At 42.0% G+C, this 22,136-nt stretch overlaps 1 protein-coding gene across 1 annotated transcript; it reads right to left on the minus strand.

The window, feature by feature from the left end:
* Positions 1–7,171: 7,171 nt before the first annotated feature.
* LOC119659932 (peroxiredoxin-5, mitochondrial) lies at positions 7,172–16,032 on the minus strand. The gene is made up of 3 exons (XM_038068272.1): positions 15,665–16,032; positions 15,404–15,538; positions 7,172–7,918 (listed from the first exon to the last, which is right to left on the minus strand). The coding sequence occupies exons 1-3, from the start codon at positions 15,773–15,775 to the stop codon at positions 7,592–7,594; spliced, it is 573 nt and encodes a 190-aa protein (XP_037924200.1). The 5' UTR covers positions 15,776–16,032; the 3' UTR covers positions 7,172–7,591.
* Between the last annotated feature and the right edge of the window lie 6,104 nt (positions 16,033–22,136).

The following is a 22,136-nucleotide window of genomic DNA, read 5'->3' on the forward strand; positions in this document are numbered from 1 at the left end:
GATGATGCCTGCCAGACCTTTTTCTTAAGCAGAAAGTGAGACCGCCAATGCCATCACCTTTCCACGAAGCAGAGTGGCATGTTACACTCAATACCTTGCTTAAGGCGAAAGGGGGAGGAGGTAGATATGACAGATGCCAGATGCTGCTGAGGCTCCCTGAACCACGGGGTTGTGCTCCTCCACTGAATAGACCTGGGTAATGCGTCAAACGATTCCGAATTAGAGGGGTGTTTTGGCCAGTATTCTGTCTGAGACAGGAGTCCAGCTCTTTGTGCGTAAATGTATTTCACTTCCCTACACCCAAAAAAATGATTTTATTCAGTTAATATCAAGGGTGGGCACACTTGACATGACATCCGTAATGAACTACTTTGACCACCATACTTAAAATCCAATTTGTAAAAACCAGAATGCCATGTATGGTTTTAATTCCCATGTCTTACCCTCGGCTTTCTTATGGCAAAAATTGTCCGCTAGCTTTTATTTATTAAATGCTTGAGATGTTTGTTCCAATTGAGTTTTGTATCCAGTATCACTCCCAGATACTTGGCTTCATTCGATAGTCATTTTCCCAAAGGAGATAGGAGTTCTTTCTTTCTCTCTCTGATGCAGACTAGTTTGGTGAAGGGCTCAGGCTTTTTGTTAGGCCCATTTTACTGGCCCCTATAAATCGCCCATTCGAAGGCCTCCTGCGTTCATCGTTCCCAGGTTTTTGCTAATTTGAGAACATCTTGCAGAGGCAGAGAATTCGCAAATCCTTCGTTGTAGAAAACCTTTGCGAGGTAGACTCCCCTGAGGTCTGAGAAGGCCGGCCAGCTGCATAAAATGCGGGGCAGTCTTCTCACATTGGCCACATATAGCACATATAGAGAACGCCACTCCGACTTTTCCTATGTGGTAGTTTAAGGTACAGTGCCCCGTAATTTTTTTTTAAGAAACAATAAGAGCACCGTTCCAGGGGCCCTGGGTTCTTTTACAAAGTTTTTTCTCAATTGGTCCACTCTGTAATCAAGTGAGTGCAGGGCTTCCTCAATCCACAAACAGTCCAGTTTAGGTCTGAATATAAGGCGACTTTACCTTGAATATAAATCGTAAAGGAGTGATTACCACATGTAGCCGCTATCGGTCACGCTGCTCCCGCAGTGGTGAGGTAGCATCTGCTTAGTTACTTCTGTCCTTCATTCACTTAACTCTCAGAGCAAATTTGATAATGGATGGCCTGATGTTGGCTCTGGTTTCATCATTGTGGAGCCAAACTATTGGCGAACCGGTCTATCGCCTTCATATTACCAGCAATGTTCGAGCCACTCACATCAGAAATGTTTCGTTCAGTCGGTGGTTGCATGATGGTTTGATATGATGCTGCTATTTAATTCTTATAACGCTTCTGAACTTTTAAAACAGATTCGAATGGTGCGATCCCATCATCTTTTTCGTAGCATTCTGTAGCAACCAAATATGGTCACCATTTTTCCAAGACGCTAAGCAAGTTTCATACTCGATTTTTTCGAGAATACTCCTAAACTTATTCACCTTCCATGACTGATCCCTTCGCGAAGTGCATTAAGTCTCTAATACCAAAAAATTTATCGCCATTTGTCCACCATTCTTCTATTTTAATAATTACGACAAAATTTGTTTTCCCAACGACAAACCTAGAAAGCATATGATCGTCAGACATCAGAGTCACCTAATGTTTGCAAAAGATTTCCAGATGGGCACATGACCGAATCTTGGCAATCTTTCCATGCATCAACGATATCAAGCCTACATGTGTATTTAAGTGGTTCCGTTTCACATTGAAATGAATAAGGGGTAAGTTAGGAATAGCTTCAAGTGCGCGGTCGGCGATCGAGCCATTGGAACTATGCCAGCAGCTTCCTGTTGTTAGGTGTTCAGCTTCTGCCACCAAACCATCCATGCATACCAGCTATGACTATTAAATAACGAGACTACGCGTGCAGAAGGAGCTCTAGGGGGATAGGGCGAAACGAATGGAGCTTTGAATAGTTGCTTACTTAGCTCGTTTCGTGCGCGTTTTCGAATGGTAAAAGCAGTTTTCTGAACGCTAAGGTAGCGCCGAAAATTACCAACGTATCAGGTTGATCTGTCTTTATTTCAACTCAGCGAACAGTGACCAAAATCAATAAAATTGTGCACAGCGATCGTAGTATGAACATTCGAATTACTGAGACTTTAAACGCCAGTGAAGAAACTATCAGAAAAATTTTACATGACAAGTTGAACATGAAGAAAATCTATGTGAAGTCGGGCCCAATAAATTTGACTTTTGACCCCATACATCAACAGATCTTCTCAGAAGAGCCTGAATTGATGGACAACATCATCATTTACGAAGAAACCTGGATAAACCAATGCGATGCTAAAACAAAGCAGCGATCCATGCAATGGAAAACTCCTGTAACGCCAAAAATAAAAAAAGGAAGGGTGTCGAAATCAAACCTCAAAGACATGCTAATCGTTTTTTTCGACATCAATGGCATCATGAAGATTGAATGGATTCCAAAGGTTCAAACTATAAACCAAACTTACTATTTGAAATTTTGGCAACACTGCCAGAGCCAATTCGTAAGAAATGACCGGAAATGCGGAAGAATCTTGCACCATCTTCCAGTACTCGTACTTGCGCCGTACCCGCCTGATTTAGCACCCTCTGACTTTTTTCTATTTACGAAGATTAAGTCTGCTTTAAAAGGAACCCGATTAGAGTCGATGAAAGAGGTGAACTGAAAATCAGCGGGGCTCCCAAATGCTCTTACAAAAAAGAACAAATGAAATGGTGTGTGGCGAAGGGAGAGGAATATATTGAAGGAAAGCATTCGGTTGTATAATAATTTTTAAAATAAAACTCTTTCATAAACCGTCCCCTTCTATAATAGCTAGATTTCGTACATCAAAATGGGTTTTATTATGGATGTGTACATCCAATAAACGCATTATAGTGAAAGCCACCAGGTTTTACTTATCGTAGCCCTGCATTGCCAGAGTAATCTACATTGATATTGTTTTTAGATATGATCCTTCCACGTTAGCTTGGAGTCCCGATGTACTTCTAATTACTTAGTACTTAACTGTCCGCACCAGCTGGACTTCCACTCCCCAAAAGTGAGTAGCGTATAAACGCCCCACCTAATGTTCCTAGTAAACATAACTAGTCCATTGAGCGCTAGAAAGCGTTAACAGTGAGTCCGTTACGAAGGCACCAACTGTGGATTATCTGCAGAGTTTCCGTTCAAGCGATTACATACTGTGCTGGCAAAGTTGCCGATAATTATAGTGATTAGTTGTCCACAAATACTTGCACAAAGACCTTTCTTCCAGGAGTCGAAGCCAGGTATACTTGACCAAGAGCCATAAGAAAAAAGGAAGGACTCCTTCTTGTAGACAGCCCCTAATACATCCTGCTCAATAGATTTCCGTCCGAACAATATGTGGATCTTTCTCTACTCGTAGAATCCAACTGATTTACAATTGGAGTAAAAACGTGTGCCAAGCATCCACAACATATACTCGGAAAACATGTAGACCCAGGACATCCATTGTCTCTATTTCTAGAGCAGAAATGATATCGTCTGGTCCCGCAGATTTGTACCTTTCTATGGAACGAATTAAATGCTCATTTTACTACCTCGATTGACGCTATTTCGCATGTCAAAGTCCACTCTCTTGAGTGAAGGGTGTAGGCGGTTGGCGGTCCTGGGATGCGATCGCGGATGATGCCTGAAAAGTGCACTTGAAGCAGATGATTTCCCATTTATTCAACGTTTTCTGTGTACCTCCCAGTGGAAACGATCTCGTCCAATAAAGTTTACGAGGCTACGTAACTTTCTATTAAGAAAAGGGGCGAATCAGCATCGAGGGATTTCGACTGGCTTGCTGAGACCCACACTTGCAAGCGAAGGATTTCCGGAAGTAATTGCAAAACCGGTTGGAAATATAAATATTGGACCTGACCGTTAAAGCGTCCGGTTCAAAGATTTTTTCTCTGTTTTATATATCAATAAGATAAAGAGATACCAACACAAAAAAGAAAAATAAACTATGTGAATGCCCTACACTCAACCAAGCAGTGAGTTACCCTGCGGCACCTTCGCATAGCACTATCTAAACACAACAAATGGAAATGATATTCGGCCTACACAGTACCCTCGTTTTAAATGCTGCAACCAGGGAAAAAGATAAATAAAGTATAATTGGAGTTATTCCACTATGCTAAATCTTACCTGAACTCTCTTGGTGGCAGGTCCCGCGACAAGCCAACCAAGAATATACTTCCAATGTCGTTAGAAACAAAATGATCGGATCGAGTAATAAGCCTCGGAAAAATACTAGGGTGTCCACATCGCTCGACGCAGCAGGACGGGCCCCGGTCTTGTCGAGAAATGGGCAAGGGTTCTTGACGCATGGATGGCGTCAGGACGTATGTAAGTTAGTCCGAACGAAACAAATTTATTAGAATGCCAACCGGGAAGCAAAGAAAGCGATCGCTGCCACCCGAGCGGACCATCACAAATATCATTACGATAAACTGGACACTCGAGATGGCGAGCGAGATCTGTATCGACTTGCCAAAAGCCGAAACGAACGCACATAGTATATCGAACACTTCTGCTTCGTTAATGACAGGAAAGGTACTTTGCTTACCAACCGTCGATCCGCGATGGATAGATGGCGAGAATACTTCGAACAGATTTGAACTGAAGAATTTGCTCATCTTCCACTTCGACATTTGGAGCCTTTCTACCTATCAGCGCAACTAAAGTCAAGGAGGCAATAAAAGGAATGAAATCGGGGAAAGCCACAGGAATTCTTTAATCAAGTTATTCAGGAAGATAGAACACCATCTGACTGGCAAGAAAGTACGACTGTTCCAATATGGAAAAAGAAAGGTAATCCAGCAGAATGTTCAAAATACCGTCCGATTCGATTACTTTCCCATACTATGAAGATTTTTGAACGCATTCTTGGCAACCGTATTCGCGAAATCGTTGAAATAACCATGAATCAAGCCGGATTTGTCAAAAACTGTGGAATTACTGACGCAATACACCCTGCGCGGTTACTCATGGAGAAACACCGTGAGATTGCATTTCTGAATCTAGAGAAAGCGTTTGACCGTGTGCCACATGAACTAATCTGGTATGCTCTCCGATAACACTTCGTGCCAGAAGAACTCGTGCACTGGGTTCAATTGCTCTACCACGATCCAAAAAGTAAAGTTCGAAGAGTGGCGGGTGTATCAAAACCGCTTCGTGTCTCTGTTGGTGTTCATCAAGGAAGCGCCCTATCACCACTGCTTTATACAGATGATGTTTTCCTAGCATCCAATAGCAAAAATGATCTCGAACAACTTGCCCAGAAATGGCATGATCGCCTCACGCAACACGATCTCAGATTTAATCTGAATTTTTGACGACCGATCCCCATGAAGCAGGCACAATCACTGTCAGCGGCAGTGACCTGCTCAAAACTGAGCGATTTAAATACCTCGGGTCAACGTTATCAGCCAATGGCGAACTACGCTATGAAATTGGTTCACGCATTAACGCAACCTGGATGAAGTGGCGTTCCACAACTGGTGTTTTTTATGATCGACGTATCAACGAACGTGTCAAATCTAAAATTTACCGCAATGTCGTTCATCCTGCCGCTCTCTATGGTTCTAGAAAAGACAATCAACGGCGTCTTGGGGTAATGGAGACGAAGATGTTGCGTTGGGCTAGTAACGGCCGGAAAAACTGTGGCTTGATACGCTGGATCGGGATTTAAAAGCCTTGAGATTGCATCCAGATCAGGCATTTGATAGGGCCAAATGGCAAATCCAATCATGACGAACCAACCCCGTTTGTGAACGGGACAAAGGCCGAAGAAAAAGGAGAAGATTTCAATGTTTGCTTACATTTGCTCCCCATAGTGACAAAGGCACTGCAAGTGATGTTTTTCCACTACTTTTTTCATGCTGTACCCTTGGTAAGATACTGCTGCATAGCCTGAAACTGAAAATCAGGCGTCCACTAGACCTCAGACTAGGATCATTCATGTAGACGGAAATGGTGATTGGTGAAAAACCAAAGGAAATCATAATATGCATTACAGGCTCATCGGACTCTGTGCCTTTGGTTTTTTTTTATTCCCAACGATTTGCATTTTCTCTACCCCGCAAACGGGGTTTCTTCTTGATTCACATGAAAATTGCCGCTGCTCTACCTGAATATGTCAATGCCACTTATTTCTTTTATCCCTAAGAAGAGCATATAAATGAATGGTCTCTACTAAAAATGAGAAAAGTATTTTCGTGAAAAGTTGCACTACTACGAGATTCATTGCTAGTATAAAAAATGTTGCCAGCAATAACGTTTCCTCATTAAGCTTTGTTTAGTAATTTTGCTCAATTCTATAAAACCATCCAATTCTCTCAGTTACAGATATTTTTATAGAAATCTTGGAGATTTTCATCAATACAATTCTTTACACTCGTGCCGTGTATCCAAAGAGGATATTCCGGAAAAGAAAAGCCTACAATTCACCAATATTTGTTTCTATATTCCCACCATTGAATGACTACATTCTCAAAGTCCTGCAGTCAGCCAGAGAACTAAAAACCAACAACGAGCTATATCGGGTGGAAGTGATCTTATACAAAAATGAGTTCAAAACCTACGAAACTTACGTTTTCGAAATCGACGAAAAAAATCCCATCCTATACGAAACCAAAGGAGAAAACGATAAATACTTGCTTAGATTCGAAGAAGACGTTAGGAAATCATTGTTGCAATTCTCTGAGCGGGTTTCGACACTTGGCAAGCTTCCACAGGACGTGAAGTTTAAAATTCAACTACACACAACACAGTCAGCTTTCGTCAAAATGAGTCACAATGCAACATTGCAGGTTAGTACAACCAGATAAATTCGTCCAGAATTGAATCAATGAATTTAAATCCGGCTTTTAACTTCTTTAAGGATTTTCCATGGTTACAAGAATCGGAATCAAACGTTCCGGAAAAAGCGAGAACATCTATTCTGCCTTTGACTGCAGCACAATCAGTGGGCATACAAATTTTTGCAGAAACATAAAATCCTAGATATAATTTGAAGCTATAGAAGGAAGGCGATGGCCAATCCTTTCTTTCGCTATCGTGTCAAATAAAACTCTGTTTTTGTTTCGGGAAAGTGTTCGATTACTTTATTCTGAGAAGTCAGACTACGTATACGTCTAATTAACATAATTTTGAAAGTTATAATATTGAAACGATAAACTTAAATTTTGTTCAGTTTGATTGCGTGTACATAAGGCTCGAAGGTTGCGAGAGGAAATTCAAAACTTCCTCTCATTTCTCACTATAATAACACTAAGTGCTAGTAATTGTTAATATCTGCTAGATAATTATATGATATAGAATTCCCTCTCTATAATTGTGATTTTTATCCTCAGTTATGCTCCCTAGTCATAACTACCCTAATTACGTAGTTCCTCATAAATGATTGATCGATACAGATCGATGTCTTTAACAGTTTCTTTCATAACAAAAATTCGATTGACATTGAGTAGATTTCACGTTGAGAGGTCAATTTACTTCTTCCATCTGTCGGCAAGTGAGCAGCTCAATCCAGTACCGTCAGGTTCCACATTCAATTCCTTGACTTCACCGTTTTCGACGATCATTGAAAAACGTTTGGATCGTACTCCGCCCAGCGGTGGTAAGTCGACTGTCAAATCCAAAGCTTTAGCGAATTTCGCAGCGGGATCAGCAAGCATCCGAACTTTTCCACCAGCTCCGTGTTCCTTCCCCCATGCTGACATGACGAATGGATCATTGACGGACACACAAGCGATTTCATCAATTCCCAAGCATTTTTTTAATTCCTCAGCCTTTTCGATGTAACCAGGGAGATGAGTCTGGAATTTTGGAATAAATTTATAAGATTAAGTGGATAATTTTTTAATAACTCAATCCATAAGTGATGAATGTAAAATGAAACTCGCTCAATCATCAACAAACTTCTTTCACACTAAAACTTACCCACTCAGCAATGAGCAAAGACCTATTCGCTATTCTGTACTTTAAATCGACCCTTACAGCCCCTGTATTACCTCGGCTAACTACGAGTTTCGTAATATATATACAAAGTATCCCAATATAGCGAAAATGTTACCCTAGAATAGAATCAGCTATGGATTCTGGAACAAGTGAAAAGCAGAACATTTTTAAACTTTAACACACACAAGGTCTCCCACCTTTGGGTTCCCAGTTATAAGAACAAAGACGGAAATGGGCTGACGGACTGGCCAAACGGGGCTCTGTTCTTGGCAGTTCCTCGGTGGACACATTGGTGTACCCTGGCAGCTGTTAAGAGTGGACTCTACTCGCACTACTTAGCAGCCGCTGACTTCAAATGGCGAAGGATCACCACTTGTGCCAAATCAAGGAGGATTTGGCCCGCTAGCTAGAGACAGGCTACGGACACTAGGTAGACGATTCTTTGTAGACTTTAGGGAAATTTCTTGTTGCAGAGTGGGAGAGCCACTTCCCTTTGTGAATGATACGGGCTGGCTCTGAAGATCTTAGCCGACTGGACTGGCCAACTTGGGATCCTCGGAGCGGCCACTGACACCTACCAAGGAAGAGGAACGAGCCGCCGGATATAAGATTAATGAGCCTTAGATAGGTATTTTGAAGTTTTCACACAGTTTGCACTGAACTGTGACAAAGACCCCGAGTTAAACGATGCGAACTTCATGCTTTGAGCCACCCGCAAATAACCGACTGAAAACATCTCCCTCAAGATATCTCTGGATGCATGAACCTTTAGAGGGTTATACTGATAAGATAAGCTCAAAGAAGGTTTCATGACCGAAGCCACTTCACTTCAGATGGGCCCCTCGGCCAACACCTTTCAACTTATTGTAATGCAAGTTTCTTCTCAATTTCCTGAAATTGAAATTGATATAAAATGCAAGGAATTTTATATGAGAACACAATTACACTTCTGAACTTAAATGACTTTCACAAAAATTTGCAATTATAAATCATAAATTCAATTGAATTTACATAGCATGTTGGTCTCAAGCCCAGATAAAGTAAGAGAGGGATTTGATGCAACGCATTGTGTATTATCCTCAGTAAAACAAAAATTAAATGGTGAGGTCAGGAAAAGAAATAAATATAGATGAAGTTACTCTACTCTTTTAAATCCTACTTCTCTCTGGTGACAAAGCCTCGGAAAAATACTAGCGCGTTTACTTCAGTCAACGCGGCAGGATGGGTCCCGGTCCTGTCGAGAAATGGGCAAGGGTTCTCTATTTTGGTGACCCACGCACTCAATATGATGTTGGCATGGCCATCTCTGCCATTAGAGAGGTCGACCGATTTGGTGACCGGCTGACGAAGCTCACCATTATATCAACTGATCGCATGATTCACGTCTTTACCGCATACGCAACACAGGTCGAGGAATAGATGTATGTGGAGGTGATTCCGACCGGAATTTTTCGATGCTTGCGAGCACCAACTTTTATTGGCCCCGGTAACATTCGTCTTTGGATGGCGAACGGACGAGATCCACGAATCTCGTTGTGTATCTTTTTCTGGAGAGTTCCCTGCTCCATCCATGGTCCTTGATAAAGTGTTTTTTTCTTGAATTCATCTCCCTTTTTCGTTAAGAACTTTATGATTGTTTGATACTATGGAGAAGGATTTGAAAGCCTCGCGATTGCATCCAGATCAAGCTTTTGATTGAACCAAATGGCGAAACCTATCACGACGAACCGACCCCGGTTGTGAGCGGGACAAAGGCCGAAGAAAAAGAAGAAGCTCCACAGAAATATCCACGAATGTTAGGCAATGGAAACTAATGACATGTTTTGAAAATGTAAAAAAATAGGTCAAACGTTAAGAAACTTGGCTTATTATTTTTTGAGATTAGAAGAATACAACAAGTTATAATTATAATTTCCGCTTGTGATCGCCATCACCCCTACTATACTATTGTTTTTAAGTTAAATTTTGCTGTTAAAAATATTTTTTTTTGGAGAATGTAATCCAGGTAGGAAGTTAGTTTTCAGTAGTTTCTGCGAGGAGTCTAATTAGCGTTGTGGTGCCCCGTTTTGATGCTACAAACTCCTAAGACCATGGCAGCCGTGAGAAGGGCCAAAGAAATCGAATCCGGCCAGCCTCGAATTTCGGAGCCAGCATATAGCATTTCCGAAGATCTCTTTAACTATGCCCACCGAGGGACTATCGAGAGCAAAGCCCTGACTAGCCAGTCTGTCGTCCCACCTACTTCCTTTTTAATTTTTTCCGCGCGTCCCTGCACTGCTTCTGCCCAAATGCCGGCTTGTTTATCAGAATGCCTATGTCACACTTGAGGTTCGGATTCTAAACCAGTCATCGACAGGCGTACAGTATCGTCAGTACCCCCGCTTGATATACAATGGCGAATCCTAAAAGACCTTACGAATCGGCTACAATGTGCGAATCTGAGAAAATCTCCACACCCACTGTACAGACGATCGTTGATCCGTCCGTGAAGAATACTGTGTTATAGCCGGTTTTCAACTCTGCCCTGTTTAGAAAGCCCACAGTAAAGTTCGTCTTTAAAATCGACTTGCATGGGGCGTTGAGAATGCCCAAAGTTCCCGAGGCAATATACTTGGTCTAGGATGTTACCAGGACCGTAGGGCTTTGATGTCCAACATTCGGACCCATGTAGTCTGACCCGGGACGTTGGATGCCCCGTGTGGCAGTATCCATAACAAGAACAGAGAGGAGTGGTGGAAAGGCACTTTCTTGATGAACACCAACAAGAGAAAATTTAATTTAGGAGCCATGATCATATCCACATACTTTACATTGGATGAAAGTGGCAATCTCCACCCATTTATTTAGGGGACGCAAAATGATCAGTATCAATCAAAGTACCGAAAAAAAGGCGCCACTCCGAGGCATCTTACTGGTCACAGATCTGGTCAAATGGGTACCTCCCAGAGCAGATTGGATTCTCCTGATTTTTAGCAATTAATATCACGATATCCCTTCCATGCTCACTTTTGTTATGAAAACCACGGGTCTCCAGAATTGCTATACATATCCGAAAGGAATGCAGTTCCGGTAAATTTCTATAACTCTGTGAAGTGCTTTCCTGCTGTTTGTCATTGTGTCGCCTGTGCTTGGAGATTTATATGGGGAAAAGCTGTTTAAAGTTCAGCTGATTGTATCCTCGGTTATTACCGACTGGGGCTAGATACCCTCTAAACAAGGTTCTGACTCATCGTCCTATTCGCTGGCCTGGAAATGTACGAACTAACAGTTCCAGGGCTTCACCAGAAAATTCCGTCCAGTAGTCTACGATCTTTGGCCGCCCAGAGTAACAATGATGTGCGGGAAGCAACGGCCAGCTAAGAACCGGTAATAAGCGGGAATACAATTTTCCAAATTGTAACTTTACTCAGTGAGTAAAATACATCTTCATTGTAAGTGAGTACGGCTTTATTATCACTACAGACTGAATAATCAAATGAAAACTACCCACCAAGTTAACTAACAATCTATCTGTTTTACACAAGATCTGAGGGTTCAGTTACCTCATCAACGATAACATCCGACATCAAACTGAGGTTGTCTCCTGCAAATGTTCTCTCTGCCTTGCTACGTGGAAACACCACATAGAAAGTGAACGCCCCTGTTACTCGACAGCTCCCTGGTAAACTTTGATTCGATACAATCTCAAACAAAAAACTAAATCAGCGTACGGGCCAGATATCCGTGTACGTACTAATCAGAAAGCGAAAGTGGTTGTGGATAGGTCACAAATCGAGAAAGAGAACAATGAGAGCATGACCGACGGGTGGATCACCCTAGAGCGGCACAGGAAAAGAGAATGCAACCTCTTTAGGACGTTTTAGATGCTATTGTACAGCGAACCGGAATTGATGAGGGATACGTTCCATTTAGGGGAAAATGGCGACAGTATTTCGTTTATAAGCCGCAAAAATATACAATGACGTTGTGAAATTGGTCTGTAGCCAATGCTTACCAACTTTTTGGTTTGTATAAGCACGTTCGTTTGGCAAATTCTATTTTTCCTGGTTAGAAGACGACTCAAAATGGTGTAATGACACAAACAGCTGATAAAAAACATGTCCTTAATGAAACTCAAATGCCGGAATGGCTGGATGATGAAATTTTCCTACAAAGTCATCATAGTCGAAGACTCCTACTGCCACGACAACGATCTCGAAACTAGAAACTAAACGGCAGTCATGTCAATGGAAGTTACCAGGTTCACCTTTTCAAAAACAAAAAAATCGTCAGATGGAATCGAATGTGATCTTTCTTTTTGGCATCAAAGGGATTATATCGCTAGAATTCATTCATCAAAGGCGGACAATGAGCCAACAATTCTTTTGTAGAGGCTTTGCAAAAGTTTGGCGCGAAAATGTCCAGCTTTATGGAATTCAAGCGAGTTGTATTAAGACAAAACTTTTGCGCAAACGGCTTTCATTGTTCACCGATTTTTCGCCCCAACAAAGACTACTACATGGTTCCATGTGCTCTACTCATGAGACTTAGCTTTCTCGGAGTCCTCCTTGTTCTCTAAAATGAAAAAGGATTCAAAGGGTTTGCCGATATGTCGGCGACGTAAAATCTAACGCTACGACGGCTCCACGAGATATCAAGGAGAATAAGTGTTAAGGCTCATACGCACTTGCGATTAACCGCCTTGGCAGTTGATCGCCGCGGCGAACTTTTTTTTGGCTGCCCCAAAACGCGACTGCAATGACTAGCGTTTGTCCAACTGCGTAATAGGGTGGCTAGATTGTCGAGCAATGATTGACAAATGAAGTGGACGCAATTATCACATAACATCGTTATATCAAAATTGCTTACTGTTAAAGAGCAGGTTGTTTTACCTGTGCTATATTAGTTAATGGTATACACGAACACCAAACCCCCTCCCCTCATTTTTGATGTCATAACTTTTTAAATGGAGCTGACCGTCACAATTTTCCAACGGAGTTTGAGAGAGGGGGTATCCCTCTTTCTTCTTCATTTCCGTTATTACTCTTATTTGGTTAGGGCTCGAAGTTGAACCCAACAGTTTTGACTCGAAAATAGCCCCATTTTAAGGGGCCATTACTTTTGAAGAGAGAAGCCGTTATAATTCTTCAAAGGGATTTGAAAGGAGGGGCCTTCTTCTTTCTTCTTCATGTCCTCCTCATCCACTCTCTTTCCCGGGGTAGAGTTGAAAATTTAAATTTTCCCATCATCATCACTTTTTAAGAGTTGGGTGTCGCGATCGAAATGACTAGCGTAAATTGAACAATTGGGCTACCGAAAAATTCTGTTCACAAACGAAATGAGTGCGACTAAGTTAACTGGTGCTATCTATTTATGCTACCGTTTAAAAGGATGAGAGGAAAGGAAGAAATATTGGTCTCATCCTTTACTCCAAGCACGTCCAGAATCTGGTCAATTTGCAATTTGTTTTCAAGAATTGAGAAAACACAAGGAAACATTTTTCGGTTATGTGAGAATCCGTGTTGCGTCATTTGATGACTGCAGATTATCTGAAACTATCAGACGACAAGATACACAATTTCGAGACGGTATCAAACCTGAGGAGGAATGAGTAAAAACTCTGAGGTAAGTAAAAACAAATATTTATTGTCTTTATCTTGTGATTTAATCAATTGTGTGCCTCACTATCGTTATCAGTGAACACGGCCAAGTATTTCTTTTCTCTCTTTTGTCATTTCTTCCCCCCATATAGATCCTCTAAATCCTGCTACTGCCTTTGCTTTAAAACTCCTGATTTCTCCTTTTCAACTGGCGATTAGCCGTGCATTACAAACGCCTAGTGCGTATAGCCAAGTTGTCGGCTAGCTGCAGCTCTTTATTCAATCACTGCGTTTGAAATTTTGTTAAAGTCTATTGCGTATAAGTATGCGCGGTTGCATATTAAATTAGAAAGTGTTTAGTCGCGCGGCTAGATATCTAGGTGGCTAAACGCAGGTGCATGTAGCCCTAACAGGGGCTTTGAATATAGAAAAGAGCGTTTGGACAAGTGTCTTGGCGCATACTTTTTATTAAGTATTTTTTTAGCTCCCTTATCGTATTGTATTCTATACAGTATGTATAGGATAGGGGTTCTAAGACATCACTCGTCAGAAATCTTGGATGTATACCAAGAAAAAATCACTGAGGGAGAGCTTATTGATCAAAGCATTTTAAACATGACATAAAGAATGAGAATGAGAAAATTCAAAAAGTCCAACAGTAGCGAAATGTTTTTAATTCATGAGACAAAAAAGACATCAAGACAAGTAAAGAACCATATTGCATAGGGAAACCAATCCCAAACATGCTATCACATCAAAACAAGCAGAATTAGAAAATATTACCAGAAACTCTTCAACTCAAAGGGTACTAGTTAAATATTTATTAAGTTGCCAAGAATATTGGAAAACCAGTTCAAAGGAAACTCCCTATAAGCTACTCATCCTTACTAAGTCCTCTGGTCGATATTGTCACAATAAATTAATCACAATACGCTCGTTTTATCCTTGCATATGGATACCAAGAAATAGCTCAAGAATGGGAAGTTATTCGTGTTCAACATTTACACACCATTCTCTTGGTGTATTACTTCGCGAATCCTACTCATCAAAATTTAAGTACGTTCTTCTACCAGTTTAACTAGAAACCCTCGTGTGTGTATATATAACTAACTGCAATGCTACGTATATTAAAGCTACCTGGCAGCGTTTGGTGCTTAAATCGATACTTAAATGAGCCGATTTTGCATGTTTTGAATTATTGATCTCAGACAATCGACCAAAGCCTATCACAAGATATTTCCCTCGAGAATAGGAAGGGGTTAGAACATTTGATAGGCATTAGATATGTTAATGAATGATAACGCGGCCTCCAGACTATTTCCGGATTAACTTGTTTTAATTACACACCACAGTGACACTGCAAAAAGTGTGTGTGGAAATCGAATTTCCTACGTACTGACAAGTGCAATTGAAAAACTAATGAAAATTGTGCAAAAACGCCCTGCGTAGATGGTAAAAAATGCAGAAATTCAAGGACAAATGTTAATTAGAAACGAATCACGAAACCAGTTGTTCTGCGACGTGTTTCCTCATGCCAAATGGCATACAGTGAACAACAAACCCAATTTTTGAGAACGAACAATCCCCCGCCAAGGGAATAACAAGACACAAAGCAAACACTTTAAATTGTTTAGGGACAAAGCCCGGGAAACAAGTACTTCCTGGAAGGGGCCAATTAAATTGAAACACAAACAAGAGGAAAGTGAAACCCAACATGCGTGCGTCATGACGAGATATGACAATTACATGAAAAATTGAAGTTACCTTAGAGCAGCCAGGGGTGTAGGCGCCAGGAACACCAAAAATCAGGACCTTTTTGTTCGATGCAAGCTCCGCGACATTGATTTTGTTTGCCGGTGAGTCCTCAAAGAGTTCTGCACTGGGCAGTTTGTCTCCCACCTGCAAAACACATAAAATCATCAGAAGAGCACGATGACCATTCCCATCGCGAATTACATAATTCGCGATTTTCTCGCCACTCAATCAATACAATTCAGTCTCAAGTGAACCGAACAAGCTACTCACCTTAATTTGTGACATTACTCCTGTCGTTGAGATAGTCCTGGATGCGGATAGACGGCGAAAGGAGTTACGTGCGACTGCTGCGAGAACTGTCGAGCAAGCCAATGGTTGCATAGTAGAAAACAGAGGGTGGAAAAACAGCGACCGGAAGACCAAGGAACCTGTTCTCGGGAGCTTTTTGCTGTTTGCTTATTCACGAGTGGTTTGCCGACTAGCGCGTGACGTAACTAAGTGCAAAAAAATGCAGACAGAATAAAAGTAAATGTGCTCAAGCAAGTCTGGGTTTCTCTTCAAATAATTGATAAAAACTCGAACTCGGTTTCTGGCACTCGAGGAAACAACTCTCCGCTCACTTATCGTCCGTTGAATGACATTCTAATGAGCGAGATTTTTGACAAATGTGATGGGTGAGTAAGAGAGAAATAATGGGACCGGCATGTAAGACGAAAAAAGAAGGAAGAACAACATTGAAATTATACGACCTTGCGGCCCCGGAAAAATTTTGATAAGAAATCTCGGGTTGCCATTGGCCAACACTAGAAAATGGGACGACAAAATGTAAGTGGTTTTATTTGTCTTTTGCAATTATATAAGATCAAACATTCTTCAATCATCGGTGTACTTGCTAGTACATGGAAATAGTAGGTCTTACTGAACTGACCATACTGTCAGGCTGAAAACTCAGCAATATACCTTGAAGAAGAGTTTGATCAAGTTCACCTAATGGAATGAACTGTGGTAGGATACAATAAGCTAACTGCAATATGGAGCATATGATCCAATCTTGCATAAAACATCCATATTCGTCTATTCAAAATAAATAGCACATATTTTTTTCCTTCATTTTAAATGACCTATTATTAGACATCTTGGACAGAAAGTAGGCAAATTTTCCCTCTGGATCTTTCTCTGCTGACCATATTAACCCAGTATAGATCCTTGTGAAGCAATGCGCAGTTTAATTCACCTCTCCATCTACTCTTCATTGATTTCAAGAAAGCTTTCGACAGCGTCACCGAATCCGTCGGGATTGCAGCGAACGGGCTGTAAGAATTGCAAGTGATAATCCAAGTTCTTCATCCAGCCGCCATCCATTGGAATATCTACTAGTTGTAATGACATAATAGGATATGCCTTTCGATCCTGAGGGGCCGGAGACGACCAAGAGGGGAGAGCTATCCCAAAACCTAAAACAAAAGTTGGCGAGGTTGGTTGGTTTGCAGGTTTCCGACACGTGAAGACTTGTAACCCGACACGTAAGGAATCGAAGTGTTCAAAGGACCCCCCCCCTCATTTCCAAGTCTGGCTAGCTTAGAGTCAAGTAAACGCGTGTCGACAGTTCGATGGAGCTTGAGTATTTGCGGACGAAAATTCATAGGCAATTTCACTAACTTTCTTTACTTTTTTAATTTTTATAGGGAGAGTTCTTGGTCGTCTCCGGCCACACAGAATGACTTTTTTACCTCATCTCATTACATATTGTCCTCTCAATTCCAACCGCAATACAGTCTGTCTTGCCGTAACTCCGAAATGAAAAGAATAAGGAATTCCAGGAGAACGGATTGAGATTCCTATGCAACACACCTGAGCAACAACATGCTCACCTTCAAGGAGGCGATGACATCAAGACCGAACTGTAACTAGGCACAGTGGTGGAAAACCTCAACACAGTTGTCATTGACGCATATGAGGTCAGCCGTTCGCTTAAAATAGTTGAGTCATAAGTGATGTACCATGGTGGAATAGGAACTTAGCCAAAATGAGAACAGAGTTACGAAAACTTTTCAACCGGGGACTGCCCGAGGTACAAAAATGCACTGACTGCGTATAGCAACATGATCAGGGAAGCAAAACGGAACAGCTTCAGGGAATTCTGTGAAGGGATCGAACAAACCACAGAAGCAACCAGGCTTTACAAAGCTGTAACCAAAGACGGGGCAATATCGTCTGTTTGAAGAAGGAAGATGGGACATTTAACAAAAATGAGGAGGAGAGGGTCTACCTGCTTCTCATTTCCCGGGGTGCTACCCCACGGTGGCAGGCAGGGGAAGAAAAAAGAACTGGAAACTAGCACAAGAGGTAGCTCAGAAGCAAGGGTAAACGGGAACTTTCAAACCACTGAAACCACTGAGTAGATGGCATTTTCATAGCACTAATCCAGAGAGGCCTAGAAAACATTTTAGAGTCTCTACTGTGGGCAGCAAGGGGTAGCATAGCCCTGGAATATATACCAAGGGCATGGAGACGGGCAAAAGTGGCCTTTATTCCGAAGCCGGTAAAAAGGATCCTTTTCACCCTAAATCTTTCAGATCAATTTGCCTAATATCGTTCGTACTCAAAATGGTGGAGAAGGTCATATACAACTATGTTAAAATTAACCTTCTAAACCGTAATCCCCTACGTCAGTGTCAACACGCTTACCGAGCTGGACGATCAACTGAAACTCCTCTGTATCAGCTGACGGATGTACTACGGGATGCAATATAAACAAAACAAATAGCACTTTGTGGGTTTTTGGATATCGAAGGAGCATTCGACAACACATCGCACACAGAGATACAAGGTAGCCTGAGTGGGAGTGCGAGTGGGAAATACCCTGGCTTTCTGGATGGTCAAAATGCTAGAGAGTAGGCAAATAAAAGTACCCACAGGTAGAAATTCTATTGTCATGAATGCTACTCAAGGTTGTCCACAGGGTGAGTTATCATCGCCGCTTATGTGGAGTATGGTAATGGACGACCTCCTAGAAGTGCTAACAAATACTGGAATACCGGTCCAGGTCTACGCGGACGACATTGTTTTCATCTGTAAATATGAGGATACCCTATGTGGTGGAATCCAAACTGGGCTAAGGGTTACTAGTACCTGGTGCAGGAAGGTGGGACTGCGTATCAATCCAGCCAAAACCACCATAGTACTGTTCACTAGGAAACGTAAGCTTGAACATCTGAGAGCCATAAGGTTACATGATGCAGAGGTAAAACGAGAAACAGAGGTCAAATATTTGGGAATTACGCTAGACCAAAAATCAGTCTGGAAGTCGCATATCGGAAACACTTGTCGGAAAGCTACGAGGGCTTTGATACTTGCAGATCCATAGCAGGAAAAAAATGGTGCTGCAGCCCAAAGATACTACTTTCGATATACACTGCAATAGTAAGGCCAATGATTATTTATGGGACGGTAATCTGAACAGAGAGAACTGAACTCAACACACAGGCCAGAGAGTTACACAAACTCCACAGACTGGCTTGCGTATCAGTGGGGCAATGAGGACATGACCAATCGCATTCCCGAAGGTCTTTCTGGGATTGGCCCCTCTTCATCTGCACATACAGATGCAGGCAAAGAGGGCAATATTCAGGAGGGTCGGGAGTGCTAATGAGGCGGGGAGCTGCCTAAATCGAAGGAAGATTGATACTCTTTCTAGGCGGTATCAAGAATTGTTGATACCAAGGGTTAACATGACAACAAGGTTTCACTTTGATAAGAAATTTGAAACACGTTGGAATAACAAGGCAAATTGGGAGAGCGTGGCTGTTACGTACGGCTTAAACCAGCAACTGATTACTTTTACACTGGCGAAATCCCTCACAGCAGAAGGAGCAGGTGCCGGTGTCATTGGTCCAAGGAAAATGTATTTGGAGCCAATGGGTAAGCACGCTAGCATATTCCACGTATATACCCCATAGACAGATGTGTCTCTTTAATCTCCAAAGGAACTACGGGGGGGGGGCAGAATATTGCTATTCTCACCGACGGCCAAACAGCGATCAAGGCACTTGGGTCCAACCAGATCAACTCTACTCTAAACTAGTATGGGAGTGCCTTGAGAGACTGAATACGCTCGGCTCGTTCAAGAAGATTTGGACACTCTGAGTTCCAGGCCCTGTTGGGTTGGAAGACAATAAGGCAGCGGACAAACTAGCCAAGAAGGGAGCAGGGATGCCTTTCAAGGTGCCAGAACCCTTCTGTTAAATCAGAAACGGGTTCATGGCTATGACTCTGAGAAATGAAGAGAAACGATTGAGGAAACTATACTGGTTCGGCCTATCAAGGATGACGGGATCTCACCAAAAGAATCTCGGAATCCTAGTGGGAATTCTCACTGGTCATTTTCGGCTGAACTATCACCTAGGGAAGCTAGGGATATCTACGGACTAAGAAGGATAATAATATATACATTCAAAGCAGTGGAAGGCAATGAGAGCAATTCATAGGCTATTTCGTTTAGATCTATGGGGAAAATGGACGTGCGAGGCACAGTGCATTGGAAGAATTATTGGAAAAATTGAATTCATGTGATGCTTCGCACCCCATATATTTGTTTGGTAGAAGATATGAAATTATCCTCATCCGTAGGGAGAATCGAGACGAACCAGAAAAATAGGTGTCAGGATGCACTCAAGTCAAACAGAACAGTATTTTGGAGAATGAGTATACCTCTCGAATAAAAACTAGAAGTGGATTTTTCCCTTGGAATAATAAGCAACGGCCTTTCAAGCTGTAGTGTATGGGCAGCAACCTCAGTGATTGACGAGCGATTAAAAGCAGGCGAAACGCAATCTGCAAAATCAACTAAGAAGACTACTGATACCTAAAAAGACCATCTCCAGATTGGTTAATCCGTGCTAAAACTTTAAAGAAGTCTCCTAATTGAAGACTTTTGGCAAGGGCATTGGATGGACAACATAGAAGCAGCGCCATAGAAGGAAACCTTAACGTTCTGTAGATTTGTTATTGGAATATGAAGAACTACAAGCTTTATACGTTTTAAAACTCAACCATCATCTCGATCTGGGAGTGGAAAAGTACAGGGTGCGGCAGCATAACTTCCTTTTTTAAAATGCGCGCCACCCAGTTAGTTGATGTCATAGCGGAGCGCTAGTGGTCTCGTTCAAGAGGAGATACTGTAAAGTTTTGTCGCCACACGGTTCAGTCGCCATCATGCGTTGGAATAGTGAGGAGCGTTCCTTTGCCGTTGATGTTTACTTTTCAAGCGGATGTTCGGTTATTGCAACACAGCGTGCTTTTCGGAATCGCTTTAATTTAGCCCCGTTGGCTCCCGTCCCAGACCGCAAATCAATTGTTACATGGGTCACTACATTCAGACAAACTGCAAGTGCGACAAAAGGAAGAACTGGAGTCCCTCGGCCCGCTAGATCACCTGAGAACATTGAAGCAGTGAGAGCGTCAATGTTGCGATCGCCACGGCGTTCTGCGCGCAAACACGCATCTGCCCTTGAACTATCTGATCGTTCTGTGAGAAGAATTCTTCGTGATGATCTTCATTTTCATCCCTATAAGATGGCGATAGTGCAGGAACTTTCAGAACGTGACTTCAATTCTCGGATGAACGCGTGTGAGCTTCTTCTTGATGTCGTTCCCGAGGATGCTATTGTTTTTTTAGCGATGAAGCCCATTTTCATTTGTGTGGGTCGGTTAACAAACAAAACATGCGCTACTGGGCTGACACCAACCCTCGAGAATTGCATCAAAAGCCTTTGCATTCACCCAAAGTCACTGTGTGGTGTGCAATTTCCTCAGCTGGAATTATTGGTCCCTGGTTTTTTGAGGAAAATGAGGTTACAGTGACAGTGAATTCGGACCGGTATGTAAACATGCTACAGAATTTTTTTTTCCCACGGCTAGAAAATTTGGATTTGGGGGACACTTGGTTCCAACAAGACGGTGCAACAGCACACACTTCAGGAGAATCGATGGCTGTTTTGAGGGAACACTTTCCAGAGCGCCTTATCTCAATTAGAGGCGATTTGGAATGGCCGGCATGCTCTACCGATCTGTCCTCTTGTGATTTTTTTCTATGGGGTCTTTTGAAATCCCGTGTTTATGTGAACCGTCCAAGAACCCTACAAGATTTGAAGACCAACATCCAAGAAGAAATTGCCAACAATGGCAATGCTATGCTAACAAGAGTCATGACAAACGCCAGAAATCGGTTTACGCAATGTATGGAGAATGGGGGACGTCACCTAACAGATTTGATCTTCAAAACAATGTAAATAAAAACTTTAGACATGTACCTACATTATAAAAAATGAGTAAATATTTTCCGATGCATACAATAGTTTTTATTGAGTTTTGAAAAAAGAAAGTTATGCTGCCGCACCCTGTACTTCCTAATCGACAAGTAATCTGGCCGGGCGCTAACCTCCAACATTGCTCCAAATAGACAAGCGCCCAGCAATATGATAACAGGGCTTTAACGATCTTTTGCTGCCAGCTGATAACTTCGAAGGCATACTTGAGCTGATAGATTTATTACGGATGCCATAGAAACAAAATAAATAAAAACATGGAAGGAGCGTTTGTAGGAAACACCCAGGCCTTCTGGATGGCCAGAGTGTTAGAGAGTAAGCGAATAGAAGTGCCGACATACACGAATTCTATTGTCATGAACACTACCCAACTTTGTCCGCAAGGTGGGGTATTATCACCTATAATTTGGAGTATG

Source organism: Hermetia illucens, chromosome 6 (genome assembly GCF_905115235.1).
Source record: "Hermetia illucens chromosome 6, iHerIll2.2.curated.20191125, whole genome shotgun sequence".
Classification (NCBI taxonomy): Eukaryota; Metazoa; Arthropoda; class Insecta; order Diptera; family Stratiomyidae; genus Hermetia; species Hermetia illucens.